General features: G+C 42.7%; 1 protein-coding gene across 1 annotated transcript in view; it reads left to right on the plus strand.

Moving 5' to 3' along the window:
• col14a1a (collagen, type XIV, alpha 1a) overlaps nt 1–18,150 on the plus strand; it is a 167,690-nt gene that overhangs the window by 34,630 nt on the left and 114,910 nt on the right. The window contains 1 exon segment of the mRNA XM_036596192.1: nt 17,343–17,501. Coding sequence (XP_036452085.1) covers nt 17,343–17,501 — 159 coding nt within the window.

Here is an 18,150-nt window from a genome sequence, read left to right on the forward strand (position 1 = left end):
TGCTGGCAGATTTATTTTGTGGTCCACTACCGGACGTGGCGCTGACCGCTGCATTGAAAATGATGTAATATCTGATTCGCTGTTGACTGTCTACAGTCATAATGTAAACACAGGGTACATCTCTGACTTCACAGCGACTCAGTTTAATTCCGATTCTTTACATAATTCCATATTTGAAAACATCCAGTGGCCAAAACACGAGTTACTGAATAGTAATAGTTATAATTAATTCTACCGTTCCAGTGGAATCACCGCCTCCAGCTGGACGCTGTAGTGGTCAGTGGTGGATTTGTCAGCAGGTCCTAATTAAAGGTGCGCTGCTATGAGGGTTCTCTCTGGATACTCGCTCATGTTCAGGCGAAGAGCGAAGATCTAATCACACAGCAGAACTCTGTTTGTTTATTTCTCTGTCTGACCTGATCGTGAGGAAGTGGACGATGCAGTGCTGCTAAATTACATCCTTTGAGCAGTGTGTGTGGTGGTGGTGGTGGTGGGGTTAATGTATGATTTAATATCTGTGACTGTAATTAAGGCGGAGAGCAGATCAGAGAACCACTGTGATCACAGACAGTCCGACTCCTCTGGACACTCTGGTTTTAGTGAACTCTTCTTTTGTATTTTTATTTGCATTTTAATACATATATGATGGATGATCAGACAGATCAGATACCTACATGGACACAGGGTTACACTCAGGCATACTCAGATAAATATATGAATATATAAATGTGACCTCAATGAAAAGCAAATCCTTAAATATGTTTAATCACCACAGTTATTTTGGCGTTTGGGCTGAATAAACCATTTCTGCATTCGTTAATGCGAAGTTTAAATCTACACACTTTAAAAAGATGGCTCTTTATGGGTTCTTTAGTAAAGAAAATGGTTCTATATAGAACCATGAACACTCAAAGAACCCTCTGCATGGTTAAAGGGTGCTTTGCATCATGAACATGTTCTTCAGATTGATAGAGAATGTGCTGTAGACAATTCTATATAGAACCTTTTTAAAAATTGCTCTATATAGCAACCTGGAAGGTTCTGCTATTGTTACAGTGTCAATCTTATAACAGTAGAAGAACCCTTTTCAAAAAAGGAACGTCTATAGCACATTCATGCGCATTGTCCATCAGTCTTCTGCACATTCCGGTGGTCTTTATGAACCTGTTTTCCACCAGCTGCGCTCAGATGGCTGATAAAGTTAGAAACTTCAGAGCTGCAGCATAAGTTTGCTGTTGCCTGAGTTTACTGGTTGTGCCAAATCCCCAGCCAGAACATTCTCTGTTTCCATGGCAACTGTTTTATGACTGTTTTACAGTCTTAAGTCCACCCCAGTGGGTGTATTTATATGAAAATATGAATATATACACTATATGAACAAAAACGTATTGGGACACACCTCTTACTCTTTGAAATCAGGTGTTTCATTCAGCCTCATTGCCACAGGTGTATAAAATCAAGCCCCCAGCCCTGCAGCCTGCCTTCACACACATTAGTGGGTCTAAAGACCCCAGTGAATTCAAGGGTGGTGCTGTAATAGGAGGCCACCATTACAGCAAGTCAGTTTGAGAAATTTCTTCCCTCCTAGATTTTCCACGATCAGCTGTGAGTGTATTATTGAAAAGTGGAGACGTTTAGGAATCACAGCCACTCAGACACGAAGAGTCAGACCACGTAAAGTTACAGAGCAGGTCGCCGAGTTCTGAGGAGCACAGAGCATAAAAGTCTCCAACGCTCTGCTGATCAATAACTGCAGAGTTCAAACCTCCTCTGGCAGCAACATCAGCACAGAAACTGAGCAGGAGCTTCATGGCAGGGTTTCCATGGACGAGCAGCTGCATGCAGGCCTTACATCACCCAGCACAATGCCAAGCATCGGATGGAGTGGAGTAAAGCACCACCACTGGACTCTGGAGCAGTGGAAACGTGTTCTGTGGAGTGACCAATCAGCTTCTCTATCTGTCAGTCTGATGGAGAGTCTGGGTTTGGCGAATGCCAGGAGAACGTTACCTGCCTGACTGCACTGTGCCAGCTGTACAGTTTGGTGGAGGAGGGATGATGATATGGGGCTGTTTTTCAGGGGTTGATCTAGAACCCTTAGTTCCAGTGAAGGGAATCTTAATGACTCAGCACCAAGACATTCTGGACAATTGTACACTTCCAACTTTGTGGGAACAGTTTGGGGAAGAACCTTTCCTGTTCCAGCATGACTGAGCCCCAGTGCACAAAGCAGCTCCATAAAGGCCTGACTGGGTGAGTTTGGTGTGGAAGAACTTGACTGGCCCTCACAGAGCCCTGACCTCAACCCCATCCAACACCTTTGGGATGGACTAGAACGGAGATTGTGAGCCAGCCCCTCTCGTCCAACATCAGTGTCTGACCTCATGTTCTTCTGGATGAATGGATAAAAATTCCCACAGACTCTCCAACATCTTGTAGAAGCTTCCCAGAAGAGTGGAAGCTGTTAGAGCTGCAAAGGGGGACCAGCTCCATATTAATGCCTATGGATTCAGAATGGGACTCTTAAAAGCTCCTGTAGGTGTGACGTCTGCATCATTAGCACTCAAAACACATCAGACGGTTAGAGTAACTGTGGGCGGAGCTTCTGCGACTGACACTGACTTCAAATCTGCTTCTCTGGCTTTCACTTTCTCTTTCCTGCCTGCTGTCTCTCCTTTAAACGTCTAATGGGGACGCCCCTCAACTCTCTGTCTGTCTCTCTCTATATCTTTATCTCTCTGTATCTCTCATAATCATTCTCTCTCTCTCTCTCTCTCTCTCTCTCTCTCTCTCTCTCTCTCTCTCCCTCTGTTTAAACGTGTAAACTGCCTCAGGTCGTGTCTCGAGCTCCCTGTCTGTGAATCATTAAGAGCTGCTGGACGTTTTGTTCCTCCAGAAGCTGAGCAGATGTGTCCAGATAGGATCTCACACTCGTCCTCACTCCTGCTCTCCGCCTCTCTCTCTGCCATTCATCTCCGAGTGTCCCTGAGAACCCAGAGGTTCTCCTGCTGTATGATGTCCTCAGGGAGTTGGGGGTGGGATCACCAGGATTTCAGTGTCCAAGAAAGAACTCGGACATTCTCTGTCTGATCGCGAGGAGCTGAGAGAGCTCAGCTCACTCTGATCTGAGTAAATGTATTGCTTCATTCTTTCTGCACAGCAGACCTTTAGATAACTTTCTGGCCCAACTGACCGATCAGATCACAAGCTTTTTTTCACAAGCACAAACCTTTCCTGCTAATGATGACCAGAAGTGACCAGACTGGAACAAAAATCTAGTAATTTCAGTTCGTAAGGAGTTGGCAGCCCAAATGTTAAGAGGAGCCATTTTGTCCTTTCCACCTTGGGAGCCACAATATTTTATGTCCATTTTATTAACGTTTCACCATCTCGGCTGTAAATATGTCTCAGTGTGTTTTAATGGACTATAGACTAAAAATAATATAAACGAAAATCCAGACTTACACTGAACATCCCAAAGTGTGTAGACACCTGCTCATACAGAGTTTCCTATAAAATTCACCAGCTTCTTGTTCTAATTTTCCCGTTCCACCTTAAACAGTGCCTGAGATGTCAGAATGAAACTACTGTACATTTAAGGTGGAACGGGAAAATTCAAACGAGAGTCTGGTGAATGAAAAGCGACGTCAGCTTTACAACTTTTTAGTGTTTCAGTTTCTCGTTGCAGATTAAACGTATCAGGAAACCAGCTGGAGTGATTATAAACACTGATAAGTCCATTCATCTCCAAATTATCGATGTTCATCTTAAATCTCTCTCTTTGCCGTTTCGTTAGCTACTAGCTAGGTAAGGACTGTTGTCTGTGTTGCTATGGTGACCAGCAGTCTGCGCTGATCTTCAGGGTTAAAGGGTGAATTAGCAGTTCTACATTAACTCCAGAGTTTAAGACCATTTATTGTTAAACTGTGTTGAACGATCAGCAGAGCTTTATTTTACTGTAAAGGAGGATTATTTTATTTTTACCTACAAATCTGATTCAGCTGTGGAGCCACAACAGGGCAGTAAAAGAGCCGCATGTTGCCAACCCTTGACATATTCAATAAAAGCCATTATATACAGAATATTACAGGAAGGTTAGAATATTATCAGAAGTGTAACATCTGTACAGCTGTGTTAATATCATCCCCGCGCAGTGATGGACACTCTGGCATCGTGGACGTTTGTGTCTGATACTGAATGAAGAAACGGGTTTAAAGTCTCGGGTTTACAGGCTGCCGGTGGAGAATAATCTTCTAAAAGCAACAAAATAATAAACGCTCTGATGTTTGGTCTGCTGCGGTTTGATTCCAGTTGACACCCAAATCCCTTCAAAGGGTCCGGACGCTCGCCCTGTTTTCACAGCTGTGGATCTGAAAAAGTTTGTGCACCAAACAAACGGCTCTTAGCCGGAGCTGAAGGCTAGCGCTCGGCTTAAGAGGAGGCTTTACTGAGCCGAATAAATCACACGTCAGCGGCTCTGAGGGAGCAGCGCGTTCAACAGGAGCTGATTTTTAACATCCGCCAGAAATCAGACGAGGTCCTTCTCACACGGTCAGTCGGTCAGTAGCTCTGATCAGTGAAAAGCTCGTCCAGCAGATAAACACAAACACCAGCTTTCACTTCACTCAGCGGCTGTTTTACTGAAAGTTCATATTAACTGTTTATACAGCAGCAGAATGCAGGTGATAAAAACAATACGCTGGGATTTATTTGTGTTTGTACAAATTTAGAGTGAGTTTTATTTTGGTCGGAGAATTTTTATCGTAACTTTATTATAAACATCACATTTCACTGCCTTTATACAATATTTAACTAAATAAAGACAAAAGTGGAGAAGCGCAGAACTTTGTATCAAACATGCTTTAATATCGACAGGAAAAGTAGAACCTTCTGTGTTTCAGAGTTGAAATGTGTGTCAATATCAGGTCGAATGTTTTTGTGTTCGGTCGGTAAAGTGTTTATAGCCCATCCTGGAGATTAGATATAAGAGATAAACCTGTTGACAAAATAATAATAATGTTTCTGCTAAAAAAACAAACAAAAAAGCGGGGGTTATAAATTTTACTAATTTCACTTTTACATTTTAAGCAGTGCAAAAACACGACATTTAATGTTTTCCTTTGTGAGTTTTTATATTCACTCCCGGGCAAAACAATAGCAATGCATTAACCCTTTAATGATCTTAACAACAAATCATTAAACAAATATCTGCGGTCAGTCAGTGCGGGAGAGATTTCCGTAAATGTCGTAGTTTAGTGTGTAAAACTGCAGAAAGAAGAGTCAGTATTGATCCACACAGCACTGACGGCTTCAAACAGCTGAAAAACAGTGCAGAGCTGGTTTGTGTTTAAGTTGAGACCAAATATTCTCTATATGGTTTAAATCTGGACTCTGACCAGTCAAAACCACCAATAAACACCAGTATATTTTGTAAACACTAAAATATACTCATTTAATTTGACGTTTTGCTGTTGTAAACGTGTGGAATGTGGTTTACTGTTTTCCTGTTGTAATGAGCACAGATGTCGGTTGAAGGGCAGCAGACTGTCACTGTCCAAAGAAAGAAACATGCATCTCCAAAACGTTTTCAAACTTTTAAAGTAATTAAATGAACAAAGGGATTTTGGGGCATTTCTATTGGTCATGAGATTTTCACACGATATAAAGGGCAGCCGCCGGATTCGAGTGATGCAGAAAAATAAAAATAACAAAAATAGAGATGTGTGTTTTTCCTTGGACAGCAACGATGTGTTGCTCCAAAATGAGCTCAGCATTAATGGTGCTTACACAGATGTGCAGGTTACCCACGAAGGTTGATGGAGTGTGAATTTGGTGATTGTGCATGTTGGAGAAACACCTCAATGGATGGGAAATAAAAAAGGCGGGAAAAAGACAAACAAAGGGGACGCTGAAAGCAGCGCTCAAACAAAGGCTGAGATAGAAAAGTGAAATGAAAGATAATCAGAAAACAAAAGACACTTCCTCTGTGATTCTGAGAGGAAGGTCAGCTTTATGTTTCACCTGTTTGCTCTTTGTGGAGCAAACACTTTTGTATGGCTTGGAGTCGTTTGTTGTTCAAGCTTTCTTTTGGGTTTTTAAGTAGTTTGGGGGCAATTTCTCTCTTCTGTTTTTTTCCAGCCCTCTTTCTTTTTCTTTTCTTTTTCCTTTCATTTTCTTTTTGTTTAAATACCCACCTGGGCTAAGTACCGTACCGGTCACCCCTCTACAATGGTGTGACGAAGGGCTGCTGTTTGCCACAGCCTTAAGTAGAGGAGTCCACATGTGTGCCAGGTTGGGCATAATCAGCCCGAGGGCTTCTGGGAATTGGAGTTCCCTGAAGTTATGGCACCTCGCCGCTGTCACCCTGTGCTGGTAGCCGAGGTTGACTCGTCAGAGCACAATACACAGGGTTTATTGATGACTGTTTGTCAAAGTATTCCCGAGCCTCAGTGGTGATCGCCTGTTTTTAATGCAGTCCTCTGAAGGGTCGAAGGTCGTTTAGTGTGCTTTTCCTTGCACAGAGATTGCTCCTGAGTGTTTTGACGATATTGTGCACTGTACAGAGTGAAACACCTAAACTCTTTGTGATCCCTGACTGAGGACATTAGTTTTGAACTGTTGGATGTTTTGCTGGTGCTGTTCTCGCTCATAAAGGACTCAGCCTTTCCTTGATGCTCCTTTCATATCTGAACATGATTGCATCACCTTAAAAGTGTTAGTTGATTTCAATATTTCATAACAAGAAATACAGACATTTATAAAATGCTTTCAAAACTATTTTCAGAATAATAAAAATCCAAAGTTTTCTTGTTTTTATATTCTTACAGTTTTTTTTCTCTCTGAGCAAAATTGTGCAGTTTTTCTTCTATTAGTTCATTTAACTTCTAGCTCTTGTTACCAAATTGACAGTATTGCTAACATAACCTGCTAACGTAAGAGTTTTAAGAGTAATTTTCACCAGAAATGACTGAATATCATGGTTGAATTAGAGATCTTATTCTGCATTAAGCTGATATTAATACGTTAAAAAATGAATACAGTATAGAGCAGAAATGAAAGCTGAAAACTTGTTTTAATCAAAATGTTTTCATTAAAATCTTTGTTTCAAACCATTTTTATTTAAAATATTTGAAGGTTCAAAGTTACAGATTTGCTAATTTAGCCTAAAATAAGCGTTTAAAAACAGGTGAAAGTGGATTTACAGTAACCGCTTTCCGTTTTTTATTTACATTTATCACACTGTCCCGAATTCACAGCTTTATTGGAATCTAGATTTTCTGCTTCTTTCTTTATTTTTTACCAGTTGTTTGGTTTGTCATGGCTGAGCCGTCACTTTAAGAGGTCTGTAGTTCAGCATGTAGAGAGAGAGCGAGAAGTGAGGAGAGAGAGAGAGAGAGAGAGAGAGAGAGAGAATCTGAGCGTGGGCCAGGCTGTTACACCTCCACATTAACGTCAGATATTGAGAACCTCTCTGGTCCATTCAGAGCTCAGAAGGCCGCACGCCGGTCATCCTGGTCTCGGCTCGTCAGCTCGTGCCAACTTTCCACACAAGAGAAGCTCTTTGTGCGTCCCGACAATCTGAGTGCCGTCTGTCCTCCTGGCGCTCTGAGAAAACAGCAGAGCTACACTTAAATAAGACTGAGAGACTCTCAGTGTCTATAAACACAAACCACTGCAGAAGAAACAGGAGGAAAAACAAACAGCTCTTAAAAATAAAGGAACTAAATTAGATGATGTCATAGCAGTCGCCTACTGTGTTAGTGTCCAGTTTATTCAGTTACTGTACGCTGGTCATTGTTGTTGTTTACAGGCTCTGTATTTGGTCTAAAATTGTATGTGTGTCAGGAAATAAATAAATAAATAAATAAATAAATAAATAAATAAGGACTACAGCTTTCCTCTGCTTGGAGTCCGGTGGGTCTTTAAGCAGGTGATCAGTGTGGACAGTGAGGGGTTTGAATGGCTGAATGAGATTTAAACTGGGCTGGGTTCTGGTCTAGTTTTGGCCTGGTTTCTGACCTGGTTTCAGTGCTGGTGCTGGCCTGATTCTGGCCTGCTTTCTGACCTGGTTCTGGCCCGGTTTCTTGCCTGATTTCTGGCCTTACTCAGACCTGGTTCTGACCTTGTTCTGTCCTAGATCTGGCTTTACTCTGAGCCAGTTCTGGCCTTGTTCTTACCTGTTTTCAGGCCTTACTCTGACCTAGTTCTGCCCTTGTTCTGGCCTGGCTTCTGGTATTACTCTGACCTGGTTCTGGCCTTGCTCTGACCTGGTTTCTAACCTGGTTCTGACCTGGTTTCTAACCTGATTCTGGCAGTGCCACAGTGGTTACAGAGTCTGACTGATCTGGCAGCCAATCAAGATAAAGAATAAGAACCGGAGCTCTGAGTGAAAGTAAATAATCAAACGTCACAGACAACAATCAGTTCAGCAGTGTGCAGTGCCTCTCTCTCTCTCTCTCTCTCTCTCTCTCTCTCTCTCTCTCTCTGTTTATCTCTCTCTCTCTGTTTATCTCTGTATCTCTCTCTCTCTCTCTCTCTCTCTCTGTATCTCTCTCTCTCTCTCTCTGTTTATCTCTGTATCTCTCTCTGTCTCTCATGTGTGAATATCTGTACAGATGTATGCAGATGTGAATGTCTGTACATAATGTCTTATATGTAATATTTGCAGAAATGTAACATCTGTACAGCTGTGTATTTAGTCATTCTGTTACAGAGGAGTTACTATAATACAATGAGGAGGTTTGATGGTCAATTTCAGTGCAAAGTGTGAGCGTCCACTGTGGTTAATGAGCTGCAGCTCTGGGGAAGAAGTAGTTAGCGTGTCTGATTGTGCTGGTTTTGATGGTCCTGAATCTTCTACCAGAGGGGCGTGTCTGGAAGAGGTGACGTCCAGGATGAGAGGGGTCAGCTGTAATTTTTGCGGGTGCTGTCCACTCTGCTGTCACAGATGTCTTAAAGGGTTGGCAGATGATCCACTCCGCTGGAGTTTGGCTCACGTTCCTCTCAGTGGAAGCGTTTCTGTTGTGCTGCAGAGTCACTGAGTCTGTCTGTGAAGATTTGATTTTAATATAGATTTTCTTTCATCTTCCTGCTTATAAATCTTTATATGACTCCGCACTTCTCTTTTATTTCGTGTTGTGTTGATCTATAACTCCAGTGAGTGGAATGAGCTGGAGAACCTTTTTGGAGTTGATAGATCGATATTTACACGGATTCATTAATCCTGCTGGCAGACGTCCACAAAATATTTCATATTATAGATCATTCAGTAAATACAGCAAACATGATTATATTATTCAGTTTAGTGTTGTTTTGTCTTAGATCTGAGGGATATGAATTATCGTTACAATGATAAACCACATAAAAAAAGCTCTGTATTGATCCTAATGTGTGTGTTTGGACAGTGTTGATCAGTGGTTTCAGTGGTTAATTAGTAGCTAAGTTACTGTAGTTTTGTCAGTGCACGAGTGTTGTGTTGTTTCCGTGTGATGTTTTTCTCCTCTTTGATGTCAGTCAGTTATTAGCAGCTGTAAATCTGCAGTCTCTCTTTCATCGTCAGTTCAGACAGCTCAACCTTTCGGCTGACCACTAAAGAGCTCAGGAGAGGCTTCTGGCCCGAGGTGCTCTGACATTAGGCCGTCTCTTTTGTTCTGGCTCTTTGTGAGAGCTGTGTTGGCTCAGTTTGAGAGTCTCTGGGTTAATGTTACCTTTTACTGTGTTCCCTTTTTTCCTGAACGCCTTTCAAGTGATACTGTCAGTAAATAAAGACAGACCCTTTATTATTAGACACCTCAACAAAGAGCAGCTCTGAGAGACCCCCCCCCCACAGCCCCCAGATTAATGGACCCTTTTCACGTGATGTGGACCAATTTATAAAAGAATGTACACACAATACACCAAAAAGAATAAAGGTCTTCGCAAGTCACATTTTTGACTTTCAAGTTACTTTAACAGCCAGCTAACTCAGCTAACCTGACTGGAAATTGGCTTCTTTTAATATTTATATATAAATACTGTAGCATCAGCAGAAGAAGGTCAGAAGAAGGTCACCAGCCAGGCTGGTGACTGACTTGAGCTGGATGATGTTCGCCTTCCAGCTGTGCGATGACACCCCTCTAAGTGTGCGAGCACGCTGGCCACAGTACAGATATCGGTGAGCTCATGGTGGTGAGGGTGATGAGTTGTCTGTACTCTGCACCACATTTCACCCACCACCTGTAAGACTCACTGTAAGCGCTGACTTACCAACTGTAAGCTTGCGCTGAAGCCTTTGATGGTTTTACTTTCATGTTTGCCAGCCCCACCGTCATGCCTCGCTGGGCTGACTCCACCGTCAAGCCTCCCCCCGCCTGCCTTGTCATCTGGCTTTTCCGTGCCATCCAGGCCGTCGTCCCAGTGGAGCCTCGCAGCAATGTCCCTGTTGTCTTTCACCAGGCTTTGGTCTTCCTGCCATCTGCCTTCAAGTTTGGGGTAGCACCATTCTCCTCCAGGGCGCAGGGGCTGCTGTCCCACTTCTGACATCAGTGTAGCATAGCCAGAAGAAGAAACCAAAGGGTAGCCATGATCGGCTGCGAGAAGTGCTCTTTATTCAACACACTGGCATAGAGGGCCACATACAGGACACCAAACTTGAGGGGGAGGTCACCACTGGCCACAGTCTTCACCCCAGTGGTGACCCCCCCCCCAACAAAACACACTGCCCCAACACTAACTAATACAAATACCATGCATATACAGCTTAAACTAGCAACAATCAACATTAAACAACATTTAGTCCCTTTGTTGGAGAGAGCGCACTACCTTGAGCTTTTGCTTGTGACCATCTGGACAGAACAAGACACACCTGACGCTAATAGTTAAAGGGGGGGGGGTTACAGTTAGAGCACAGGTGAGCAAGATAACGAAAGGGCGGAGCCAGAGAGGAGCGGGAAACCAAAAACAAGCATATGGCTAGAAACATGAGGGAAGTTCAAAAAAGGCACACACAGACAGAAACAGAGCCAAGATATTACAGAACCTTGTACGATTATCATCTTTTTAACGAGCGCAAGTGGAACCGAGAAGCTCTATGTTTGCTGTCTCCCTGCAAAACATGCTTACCTACGTATCATTCGTTCATCTAAACACCAGCTGGTGTTTTGGTGCCGTATGTTTTAACACTAACACAGTGATGATAGTGAAACGTGGGGTATAATGGAGCATGTTCACAGGGTTCCCTCCTCAGTGTGTGACCTTGTGATGGTGAGATGTTCTCAGTAGCGGAGCGCGGAGGCTCTGAGGGATTAGAGTCAATCGATGGTGGATTTCTCTGCGCTTATACCCACCAGCACAATCACCATCACGCTCCACATCCTGATAAAGCAGGACAGCCTCAGAGTTCATTAGCACTGAAGACTCTCGCTCACCATCACGCTCGCTCTTCTGACTCTCATTTATGATGTGTTTTGTGCAGAAAGCAGATGAACGCTCTACTTTAAAGCGCTAATTTTGAGGAAAAAGAGTCCCCAGCCCCTTACCCCCCCACTCCCACCCCCACCCACTTTACTCTACATGTAGGTCAACTGACGTGTTTGGTGTCTGATATTTGCCTGTTGAGTTGTAGCCATAGATATCCATGCTGCGTTGTCTGCTGTTCTCTATCTGAGGTGATACGTCTGCACGTCCACCATGTTGGAGAGGTCAAGATCCGCTTGTGAACAGATTCACTTGTAATGAGAGACGAAGAGTCTCAGGATTAAATCAGCCACAACTTCCTTATTACTCAACCCATTTTCACCAAATCTGTTTAGTTATAATCCTCAGACACAGATTAATCCAGGCTGCACGGATCTGCTCTCGGTAGCTTTTATTTCTTTAATAACTGATCGTGATAATTAGCCGTCCGGACCAGCAGGAAAGTATTCAGTCTGCACCTGACGATAAAAACCGAGTTTAGCGCGAGAAACACAATCAGACACATCAGCAAATCCATCACTGTGTGAATCACTTCTAATATTAATACACATAACAATAAAATAAACCCCCAAAACACAGTAAAAAGGACGGAGCTGAAGTTGGCTTCCTATTCGCCAGCAGTCACTTTCTGGTGCCTGAAGCTGCACCATTTAAGGTGGAATGGGAAAATTCAAACAAAGAAGCAGGCAAATATGAAGCTGACTTCAGCTTTGTGTAAGAAGGTGCTAACATTAATCTATTATGAATATCTACACAGATTAAGGAATCTATAACTTACAAAGCTTTAACCATCACTGTAAATAAATAACTACTACATAAAGTTAAGATCCTGAATAGACTATTAAATGAAATAAGCTTCATATAAAACCAGAGGAAAAACAATCACATCAACAGGTTCTCTGTGCCTCATTAACCACACGGCCATATCTACACAAACATCACACAGACATGAGTGTGGATCACTGCGTTCCCTCCGTTATATAATCCTGTCCCTCTTTCTGAGTGTGATATTCCTGAAATAGTGTAATTTTGGACAGTATCTTTCTTAAACTGCCGCTCTGTAATGGTACTGAATGCGGTCCAGCAGCGATGTTGACCATCCCAAAATGCCGGCACTGTTGACGTGCCTGGCTGGACCCAACGCAGCATCTAGGTATGTATATCTATGGTTTTAGTGCTGGAGCTACGAGGCGGCTAATGGGATAAATATGAGGTAATTTTGGTGGAACTGCAGCTTTAAGGCTTTAAGGCTTTAGTGGTGCAGCGTGGGCACCTCAGGGTTGTTGATATAAATGGGTAGTGAAGAATTAGGAGACGCAGCAGTTAATTAAAGAGCCTTCAGGCAGTGAATGAGCTCTTATTGAGCGTTTCCTGCAGTGGCGGCTGAATTACTGACCCTCGCTCAAAGCTGCTCCGCCGATTGATTTAACTTCTGGCTCCAGTGTTTTCTTTTGGCGGGCGGCTCTTTCTCAGTTTCTTGACCATAAATATGTAAATCTCATTTTGAAAAGCTAGTGATTGATTATACGCTGACACAGGGCAGGCTTCGAGCGTTTCTCGCTGACCGCTGAGTGCCATGAACTCGTTTGTGAGAGCTCAGCATTCTGTACACGTTACTGGGGCTCAAGGCTGGGAGACGTAACGATACATCATGTTTATTGTGATAAATTCTATAACGATACTCTTCTCTGAGTATACGGGTCATTCTCCATTTGGAGTGGAGAAATATTAATACGTCCATTAACGTCTCCTATTATCATATAGGCAGAAAGGAGCTGAATTCCAAACATGTTTTACAGTCAGTGGTGTTGTATGAATATGGTGTAACACCAGTGACGGTGACTCCAGTGACGTTCCGGTTAAAACTGAGGATTTTGTATACTGGCTGACTCGTTGGCTGATCAGGTGACCTTGTGTAACTGTTTAGAATCAGTAATAAAAATGATATTTGACATTATTTTGACAAAATTTTAATGATCCAGCCATTAAAGCAAATAACACCAGTGACACTTATTAGTTATGAGCTGCCTGATTAACAAAATGATTAATAAATTAATGAAATATAGTGAGCGAGTGTGACTCGCCTTCTCATACCTTGAGCTGCTTCCTCTCTGATGAGCCTCGACCCAAACAGGCAGTTTAATAGAGCTGAAAATCCTGATGACACCAGCGACCAAAATCTCTGAGACAAATTAAATTTAAAAATAAAAACGTATTTTTGTAAATGTAGTAAAACGTTAATGATATAAAAAGTAAACATGAATCTGGTTTATACAAATTCCTAAGTTAAACCAATTAAAAATATTGTTTTATATAAACAATGTTTTCTCAAATGTTGAAAATTGTTTATGTGAGGAGCTGTTTTACAGATGCAGAGCGACTATGAAACAGAATAAAAATAGAAAAATCAGAGAATCATAAAGGAAAAGTGTTATTTAATGTTTGGTCAATTGTGTAAATGTACTGACTTTTTGCGCTGTGACTAATATTTTAAGCATCTTTTGAAGCCCTGCAACTTTTGCAACATGGTTTTCTACTCCAACTGGAGAATGACCCATTTGATGATGTGGTCAGAACTGCTATGACACTGAACACCTGCATGGATCATAAAAATACAGATTTAGACCAGTTGAACAATAAAAAACAGCACACAGTAGCTGTGTGAGCTGCATAGTCACAAAGTAGCTGATAATATATTTTCTAATAATAATATTTTGAGTTAGAAATCATATAATCATCATTAAAAAGTCATATTTTTTATTACTTGGCACTACTGCTCTGCTGTTTTGGCTATTTCTTCCATTCCAACACTAACAAACCTCAGAAAAATGAAATATTCTGATTCATATCATGCATAGTGAAAATGTCTTCAGGTATGGTGATGTGATGTTTGTGCAGTGTCACTCTTACTGCTTTTTCTGGTCCATATGCTGGATTTCAGGCTTTGAGTCTTCATAATATCCAGAATGTGAGTTTCTACAGAAACAGATGGATGGAGGTGCTGCTGCAGACCAGTGTGGAGGCACACGGTGTTGTTGTGTAAAGAAGTGAACAGTTGAAGGAGGAATGCAGCTTCTTCTCGCGCCACAAACAGAGTGCAGAGTTTCTGCACTCCTCAGATTTACGGCCTCCACTGAGAGCCCATCCGTCACCGCTAACGTCCAAAACCTGTGTGTTTATGGCACCGAGGAGCTCCAGCGCGACGAGATTTACTGAGGAGCGGCTGCACGCTGAGCCGTAACCAGGATCAGGATTTCACTGAGGTCCATTTGTTAGGAAACTGATCTGCTTCACAAATATGTGTGATTTATCATCAGTTCTGTCTGCCACAAACCTTCTTTACACGATACTCTGCCATCAGCCGGCAGTTAGCGCTGAACTCTCTCATGCTGGGTGTGAGAGGTAGTGTGTGAGCAGTGTGTCTGGAGTGTGTGAGGAGTGTGTTAAGTGTGTGTGGAGTGTGTATGGATTGTTTGAACAGTGTCTATGGAGTGTGTGATGAATGTGTAAGGAGTGTGTGAGGAGTGTCTATGGAGTGTGTGATGAATGTGTAAGGAGTGTGTGAGGAGTGTCTATGGAGTGTGTGATGAATGTGTAAGGAGTGTGTGAGGAGTGTGTCAAGTGTGTGTGGAGTGTGTGAGGAGTGTATATGGAGTGTGTGTGTAGTGTGTGAGGAGTGTGTTAAATGTATAAGGAGTGTGTTTAATGTGTGTGTAGTGTGTGAGGAGTGTGTTAAGTGTGTGTGGGGTGTTTGAGGAGTTTGTTAAGTTTGTGAGGAGTATGTATGTGGAGTGTATATGGAGAATGGGAAGAGTGTGTTGAGTGTGTGGAGTATGTGAGGAGTGTGTGAGCAGTGTGTTAAATTGTAAGGAGTGTGTTAAGTATGTGAGGAGTGTGTGAGGAATGTGTTTTGTGTGTGGAGTGTGTGAGAAGTTTGTAATGAGTGTGTTAAATGTGTAAAGAGTGTGTTAAGTGTGTGAGGAGTGTACGGAGTGTGTGAGGAGTGTGTGTGGAGTGTGTGAGGAGTGTGTTAAATGTGTAAGGAGTGTGATAAGTGTATGTGGAGTGTATATGGAGTGTGAGAGGAGTGTGTTGAGTGTGTGCGGAGTGTGTGAGGATTATGTGTGTGGAGTGGGCAGAGTGTGTAAGGATTGTGTGTGGAGTGTGCAGAGTGTGCGAGGATTGTGTGTGTGGAGTGTATGAGGATTGTATATGGAGTGTGAGAGGAGTGTGTAGTGTGTGAAGAGTGTGTTGAGTATGTGTAGTGTGTGAGGAGTTTATATGGAGTGTGTTAAATGTGTAAGGAGTGTGTTAAGTGTGTGGAGTGTACATGGAGTGTGAGAGGAGTGTGCTGAGTGTGAGGAGTGTGTGTGGAGTGTGAGAGGAGTGTGTTGAGTGTGTGAAGTGTGTGAGGAGTGTGTTAAATGTGTAAAGAGCGTGTTAAGGGTGTGGAGTGTATATGGAGTGTGAGAGGAGTGTTGAGTGTGTGTGGAGAGTATATGGAGTGTGAGAGGAGTGTGTGAAGAGTGTGTTAAATGTGTAAGGAGTGTGTTAAGTGTGTGTGGAGTGTATATGGAGTGTGAGAGGAGTGTGTTGAGTGTGTGAGGAGTGTGTGAGGAGTGTGAGAGGAGTGTGTTGAGTGTGAGAGGAGTGTGTGAGAAGTGTGTGAGGAGTGTGTGAGGAGTGTGTTGAGTGTGAGAGGAGTGTGTGAGAAGTGTGTGAGGAGTGTGTGAGGAGTGTGTGAGGAGTGTGAGAGGAGTGTGTTGAGTGTGTGAGGAGTGTGTGAGGAGTGTGAGAGGAGTGTGTTGAGTGTGTGAGGAGTGTGAGAGGAGTGTGTTGAGTGTGAGAGGAGTGTGTGAGGAGTGTGAGAGGAGTTTGTTGAGTGTGTGAGGAGTGTGTGAGGAGTTTGTTGAGTGTGTGAGGAGTGTGAGAGGAGTGTGTTGAGTGTGAGAGGAGTGTATGAGGAGTGTGAGAGGAGTTTGTTGAGTGTGTGAGGAGTGTGTGAGGAGTGTGTTGAGTGTGTCAGGAGTGTGAGAAGAGTGTTGAGTGTGTGAGGAGTGTGTTGAGTGTGTGAGGAGTGTGAGAGGAGTTTGTTGAGTGTGTGCGGAGTGTGAGAGGAGTTTGTTGAGTGTGTGAGGAGTGTGAGAGGAGTGTGTTGAGTGTGTGAGGAGTGTGAGAGGAGTGTGTTGAGTGTGTGAGGAGTGTGAGAGGAGTGTGTTGAGTGTGAGAGGAGTGTGTTGAGTGTGTGAGGAGTGTGAGAGGAGTGTGTTGAGTGTGTGTGGAGTGTATATGGAGTGTGAGAGGAGTGTGTGAGGAGTGTGTGCGGAGTGTGAGAGGAGTTTGTTGAGTGTGTGAGGAGTGTGAGAGGAGTGTGTGAGGAGTGTGTGAGGAGTGTGTGAGGAGTGTGTTGAGTGTGTGAGGAGTGTGTGAGGAGTGTGTGAGGAGCGTGTGGTTCTGTAAAGTTAGTTGTTTTCCGGTCGAGAGTGAATCGTCTCCTCTGAGTCTAAGTTTCTTCTTATTATTCTCACAGATCATTTTTTGTATTGTCCTTTTCATCTGATGACAAACTGATTTAATAAAATCGTTCCTCCTCTCAGAGACGCCCAGAGACTTTTTTGCATCTCTTGTTTTGGAAAAAGTGCCCCAAACTGCATCTGATAAATATATACTCTCTCTTATTTATTTATTTATTTATGTATTTATTTATTTATTTAGTCCTGCCAGTCACAGCTGTGACTCTCTTCCTTTTAAATTATTAAATGATCGTTTTCATTTCAAGCCTAGATTTTACTTCTAGCCTAAAGCTCAATCACTCCTGACTCTCTATACGTTTCCTCTTTGTGAATTAACAGTAAACATGCTGTTTTTCTCTGTTTCTGGTCACTCAGCGGCGGAACAGTTCGTGTGTACGACCCCGGCAGTGGCGGACATTGTGGTCCTGGTCGACGGCTCCTGGAGTATCGGAAGGTTAAACTTCCGTCTGGTGCGCACATTCCTGGAAAACCTGGTCAATGCCTTTGATGTTGGAATTACTAAAGTCCGTATAGGTGCGAATCTTTATCCTACTCTCTTTGAGCTGCCTTAACTCCGTTACTCAGAGTGTTCAGGCATCTGAGGCTGATTAACAACCAACGAGGACGATTCTGAGACTGTTTTACTCTGTTTATTCAATAATGCTTCAGTGTGAAAGTTTAACAGTGTTAGTTTAACAATGTAAGTATAACAGAATTAGTGTAACAGTGTTAGTGTAACAGTGTCAGTTTGACAGTGTTAGTGTAATAGTGTTAGTGTAACAGTGTCAGTTTGACAGTGTTAGTGTAACAGTGTCAGTTTGACAGTGTTAGTGTAATAGTGTTAGTGTAACAGTGTCAGTTTGACAGTGTTAGTGTAATAGTGTTAGTGTAACTGTCAGTTTGACAGTGTTAGTGTAACAGTGTTAGTGTAACAGTGTCAGTTTGACAGTGTTAGTGTAATAGTGTTAGTGTAACAGTGTCAGTTTGACAGTGTTAGTGTAATAGTGTTAGTGTAACAGTGTCAGTTTGACAGTGTTAGTGTAACAGTGTCAGTTTGACAGTGTTAATTTGACGGTGTTAGTGTAACAGTGTCAGTTTGACAGTGTTAATTTGACAGTATTAGTGTAGCATTATTAGTATAACAGTGTCAGTTTGACAGTGTTAATTTGACAGTGTTAGTGTA

Source organism: Colossoma macropomum, unplaced genomic scaffold, assembly GCF_904425465.1.
Source record: "Colossoma macropomum unplaced genomic scaffold, Colossoma_macropomum, whole genome shotgun sequence".
NCBI classification, from domain to species: Eukaryota; Metazoa; Chordata; class Actinopteri; order Characiformes; family Serrasalmidae; genus Colossoma; species Colossoma macropomum.